Raw genomic sequence first — 6,159 nt, 5'->3', positions numbered from 1 at the left:
TGAGAGAGAGAACAAGTCGGGGAAGGACAGAGGGAGAGGGAGAAACAAACTCCCCACTGGGCAGAGAGCCTAAGTACAAAGCACAATGCTAGGGCCCCAGGATCATGACCTGAGCTGAAAGCAGAAACTTAACCAACTAAGCCCCTGTCATCCTTCCTCTTTAATAAGCATCAGTTATCCACACATTTTATACCTTTCTATTATACAAACTTTCACACACACACACACACACACACACATATATGAAACAGAAAGAATTATATATATTATATTATATATATATAACAAAGAATAGTATAACAAGCCCTCATTTATCAATTACCATTGAATTTATCAATTCAATAGTCATCAACATATTGCAATCTTATTTAATCTGTCTTTGCCCCATGTCCTTAAGATAATTGTTTTTGTTGCAGTGTTTTAAAGGAAATCCAAAATTTCACCCATAAGTAATTTAGTGCCTTCACTTGTTTTATATCTAAGCACCTGCACCCAGTGGTGAATTTCCTGCTTTTGTACAATTATTTCTGTAGCTCTTTAGTTATGATACTTGAGTACCAGGTGAATCTTAAAAAGGAACAGTGGAGTGGCCGCGCTGCAGCTCCCTCCTGGCCTGTGTCTCCGCGCTCCCTGCTGCAATGAGCTTCCTCAAAAGTTTTCTGCCACCGGCTCGGCCGAGGGGCTTCGGCAGCAGCAGCCTGAGACCAAGACCGAGGCTGTGCTGAACGGCAAGGGCCTCGGCACCGGCTTGCTCTACATCACGGAGAGCTGCCTGTCTTGGTTAGATGGCTCTGGATTAGGATTCTCACTGGAATACCCCACCATTAGCTTGCATGCGGTGTCCAGGGACCTAAATGCCTATCCACGAGAGCATTTGTATGTTATGGTGAATGCTAAATTTGGACAAGAATCAAAAGAATCTGTTGCTGAAGAAGAAGAAGACAGTGATGATGATGTTGAACCTATTGCTGAATTTAGATTTGTGCCTAGTGATAAATCAGCATTGGAGGCAATGTTCACTGCAATGTGTGAATGCCAGGCTTTGCATCCTGATCCTGAGGATGAAGATTCAGATGATTACGATGGAGAAGAATATGATGTGGAAGCACATGAACAAGGGCAGGGGGACATCCCTACATTTTATACCTATGAAGGAGGATTATCCCATTTAACAGCAGAAGGCCAAGCCACCTTGGAGAGATTAGAAGGAATGCTTTCTCAGTCTGTGAGCAGCCAATATAACATGGCTGGAGTCCGGACAGAAGATTCAATCAGAGATTATGAAGATGGGATGGAGGTAGACACTACACCAACAGTTGCTGGACAGTTTGAGGATACAGATGTTGATCACTGAAGATGATTTATGCTGCTGTGGGATTCTGCTCATAACTAGGAAAGGACTAAAGAACTTGGTGCCTCTTCTACTGTGGAGTGGGTGTTGATGAAAGTCTTTTTCCTTCTCCAAAATTTACCTGAACCAGTTCTTTTTTTGAGACAGACTGTATACTGAGACAAAAAGTTGTCACCAGCAGAAGAAACTATGACCTTTATTAACAAAGGTGAATTAACTTAACCAAGAGGGTATTTGTAGTTTATCATCTACCCAAAACTTTTGTGTATAGGTATCCTCTGAGAAGGCCTATAGTTCCTGCTTTCACTATATGCATCTTCTGTAATCTGGCAGGCCTATGTGGTGAGAATGCGCAGGTGCTTGAAGACATAGGTACACTGGATGGGAAGGAAGGAGGCTGAATCTAAGATATATCCTTTAGAGCCTAAGGATTCCCTTACCCCTTAAAAAGAAAGACAAAGAGATCTCAGAGAAATCCTGGCCACTGCTTGTTCTTCACAGGGATTAGGGTCTTTTTACTAATTTGGGATCCAGGTTAGCTCATTTAGGCATCTTTAGAGAGCCTCTTGGGAAATATCCTAGCCACATGAAATACCACTAATATGGATGCTTCTGATCAGCTTTTACTTCTTTCACCATGTTTCACCAGTCTGTTTTGTTATAACCTCTTAGGTTATAGCCTTTAATTTCTAACCTCTTAGGTCACTTTCCATAACAAATGAAATTGGGATGAAGTCCTCACAGTACTTCAATGATAATTGTTTTGTCTTTGTAATACTTTAACAAATAAATCTAGGTTTTCTATAAAAAAAAAGGAACAGTGAGTTCTGCAAATGAATATAATAAGGACTGATACTGGTGCCTCTTGGTTCCTTTAATCTTCATGGCTTTAAGATACCCCATTAAGGACTGGCCTTATTCCTTAAATTAAAGCAGAGTATTCCTTTCTCAGGCAGTCTTGGTCTTAAAGGTGAAATCTGTGTTTTGGGTAACATGGATTTTGCCATTTGAAAGTCTCTGAGCTAGTCTAATAGCAACCTTAGAATCATCATAATCAACCTAGATTATTGAGCATTCACCTCTGGAAGATAAATACTGGAGATAAATGGACCAACCTGGTAGGGGTGGTATGAAGGGATATAAACCATAATTAACAATACAGAACTGCAGGACAGTGTGTCCAGTGAACAGTCCAAAAAATAGATATGATCAACAATTATAGCAAACCAACTATATAAAACAGAAATCAGGATATATGGTTTAATAAAGGGTTTTTTCCAACATGTGAGCCTATTTACAATAAGAATTCCTCAAAATAAAATCAAATAACTTTTCATGCTTTTTTGAATCATCTTTATTAAGAAGAATAAATCTCAGAAGACCAGGACCATGTAAAAAATCTGCAACATATGGTTTCCTGTACAGTGAGCTCTACAGTGAGTCTGGAGTTGTCCACAGGCTTTTTGGGTGGTTAGAGGAGGATGGTATTGAACTTGAAGGTAGAACTTGGTCTGACTTGGTCTGGAGCCAATTTTAAGGCCAAAAAGGATTTGTATGGGGTAGTGGTAGGAGATAAGTCCAGGAAAGGATGTGGAGGTGAGGTGTAGAGTATCCCAGACTGTGTTTTGTGGAACACTGTCAATCAGATGTTCCTAAGTTTTCATTGAAACAAGTGTTCTGTGATCAAATGCATCTTGACAACGTTAGTTTTTTTAAAAAAAGATTTTATTTTTAAGTAATCTCTACACCCAATATGGGACTCAAACTTACAATCCAGAGATAAAGAGCTGTAGACTTTATTGGCCGAGCCAGCCAGGGACCCTGAAAATGTTAGCTTTAAGAAAAAAGTTTCAGATCTCTAGGTCACATATTCGGACTCTTAGCTAGTGTGCATGTAAATGGGGAAGAGATGATAATAGTTAGCCTTTCTTTCTTTTCTGTTTCTAATGAAGCACCTATTAATATCCACAGAACATTGGCGTCCCTCAGCACACCGTTTAAGAACACATGGGCGGCAACTGATCTTATCTTAAAGGATGTGACAAGCCACAGAGTTTTTCTGCAAGAGGAAAAGCGATGTTACTGAGATTCATCTGATGTGGGTTTAAGATGGAATGAAAAAAGAGGACCTGAAAGCAAGAAGATGACTAGAGTAGTGGTTGAAGGGGTAAGTTATGAGTGTCTAGATCTAGGCAATGGGTGACTGAGATGAAGGGAGAGTTCACATGCGGGAGTAACACATAGAGAGGATGTTCACGTTTCAGTGGATAATTGAATGGGACGGGTGAGGGCGAAGGGTGGGCCAAGTGGGATTCTGAGGTTTTCACATGTAGGGAAAATTTGAGACCATTGACAGAAATGGAGCCATGCACATAAAGAGAGTTAGTGAGCTGGAAAGGATGCTGAGGTCAGAAGTGAGCCTACTGGGCTGCATGTGGCTGGGCAGTTATGCACAACAGCTGCTGATGCAGCTGTAAAACCAGGAGCACTAGGGCAGGGCCAGACTGAAGGCTTGGAATTTTATTTTATTTTACTTTGTTTTCTATTCTAATTTTATTTGTGGAGCATGATTTTAACGGTTAATTGATCGACATTGTCATTCACTTCTAAATTCACTAAGCTGATTGCTGTGATTTGGATATATAACATCAAGCCTCTGAATGAGACTTGGAAATTTTTATAACCGGGTCTTGAATCTATGCAAACTTTATGGACAGTGTGGTACACTGGAAACAATACAGTGTCTGGAGTCAGAAAACCTGGTTTCTAGTTCTCTCTCTGCAACTAATTCTTTGCAGCTTTGGACAAATTATGTATCTTACCTGGATACATATGCAATAAAAATGCCTATCTCAAAGGATTATTCCTTGTGAAGTTTGAATTAGATAATATTTGTGCATAAACTGTAAAGGGCCGTACCAATTTTAGTCGCTACTATGCCGTGATAGGTCAATGGAGAGAGGAACTTGAAATGTAAAGCTCAGATTCAGAGATCAATCCCAGAGTAAGTGTATAGTGGTAAAGACCACTATAGCTCATGTCAACACAAAGATCAGGGTCTAGGGGGTTGAGCTGGTGTGAGGAAGTCAAGTAGCACAAAAGTGAGCAAGTATTTTTCAGCAAGTTCTGATAGCAATTAGCAGAGATTGACTCATTGGGAATCTGAAGAGTGAGGGGGCAGGCCACAGGATACTCCACATGAGGTAAAATCCAAATTGACAGGCCTGGGGTGGAAACCAACTCCTAAAGCATGGAATGCCAAGAGCAGAGCAGAAACAAAAGCAAGGCCGGTGGTCCCAAGCCACTAACAGCGAGAGAGCCTCAGAGTTGGAAGCAGAACGCACTTGAGGAGGTCCTTAAGGAAGGAAACGACAATGGTACTCAACACTGAACACTTGCTGTGTTCCAGGCACTATCATAAGCTCTTATACTGACTGAATCCTCTAACTCTCAAACAACACTATCGTTATTAGCATTTTGCAGTTAAGGAAACGGAAGTCCAGAGGAAGCAAAGTGACTTGCCCCAGTTCGCACAGCCTGGAAGAAGCAGAGCCAGAATTTGCCCACAGTGTGACTGGCTTCAGAGTCTCAGCTCTTTACCTGTGTGCCATAACTGCTACTGTTAGAAGGGAGGGGGCAGGCAAGGGGTAGGGATCCCATTCCACTAAAGGGCACGTGACCGGTCCACCACACACTCCCAATGTTTTAGGAGTCTTACCGTTGACCTCCATACTTCAGATCTCTGTATTCTCCACACCCTTTATACCGTTGGGTAGTTGTGTTCATGATCACTGGGAGTGTTAATTCTAGGACAGAAAATGGCTTGCTTTCCTTATTCTATTAGATTCTCTATTATGGAGGCAGCATGACATCGTGATGCCAGGTGGGCCTTGGGTTCAGCAAAGGCTGGATTTGAGGGCCTGGCTCCACTCCACTGTGACTGTGAGGCCTTGGTTTGTAAGGATTCTCTGAGCCCCAGTTTGTCATGTGTTGCTATAGGTAGCATTGCTCTAGGCTAGCAACACATACTTCATTCTTGTATAGGTTTGTGAATCACACCCTTTGAATTTGGTATGGACTTTTATTAGCTGTGTACCATTGGGGAAATGATTTTTTTTGCTGTTTCTCAGTTTCTCCATCTATAAAATAGGCAAAATAGCAACTATACCTGGACTAGAAAGCTGTTATGAGGATTGAATGGAATTTAACAGGATACGTGAGATGTGGTGAGTGTCCAACCAGTGTTCCTTTGTGCCAGTGTAAAGGGTTATAGCAAGGACACAAAGGGATGGTTCCGTGAAGCAGTGAGTACAATGCAGGGCACAGATAAGTCACTAAATATCATGGATTAGTATTATTTTCTTACTCATCCTAATGTATTTACCACAGAGCAACAGCAATCCCCAGTCCACATTCTTTACCTTGCAGATCAACCCTCCGTGCTTATTCAGGGGCATGTATCTTAAATTTAGAAGGCCTTTAGATAGGTTCAAATCTAAAATTCACTCTCGTTACTGACTCCTAGATGCCTAGAGGAATTTTGTCTTAGAGCTAATGGCTGCAGGACAATCTCTTCTCACTTCCGTCTATAATCTCATCTGGATGGTTCTGCTGCCCTTTGCAGCTCTGTGAAGGCTTCTCAGAAGGCAGTCTTATTCCCCAGGAGGAGCTAGACAAGGGCATGGCTCTGGTGGCTTCGCTGTGCATGGCCAGCAGGTCAGACGCATCTCCCAGCTGTTGGCTGTATGAGTCCTTGTAAGTCTGTGTCATGAGTCTTACCACATATCCCACATCATCCTCAGGCTTCT

The 6,159-nt window shown here is 41.8% G+C and overlaps 1 protein-coding gene across 1 annotated transcript; it reads left to right on the top strand.

The window, feature by feature from the left end:
- Positions 1-638: 638 nt before the first annotated feature.
- On the top strand, positions 639-1,601 carry LOC475517 (methylosome subunit pICln-like). The gene is given in 2 exon segments (XM_038559290.1): positions 639-669; positions 672-1,601. Coding segments are annotated over 2 exon segments (714 nt in total). The 3' UTR covers positions 1,355-1,601.
- The last annotated feature ends 4,558 nt before the right edge of the window (positions 1,602-6,159 follow it).

The sequence above is a fragment of the Canis lupus genome, chromosome 16 (assembly GCF_011100685.1).
Source record: "Canis lupus familiaris isolate Mischka breed German Shepherd chromosome 16, alternate assembly UU_Cfam_GSD_1.0, whole genome shotgun sequence".
Classification (NCBI taxonomy): domain Eukaryota; kingdom Metazoa; phylum Chordata; class Mammalia; order Carnivora; family Canidae; genus Canis; species Canis lupus.
The sequence above is the reverse complement of the archived record's forward strand: the minus strand, read 5'-3'. Positions and strand labels throughout refer to the sequence as shown.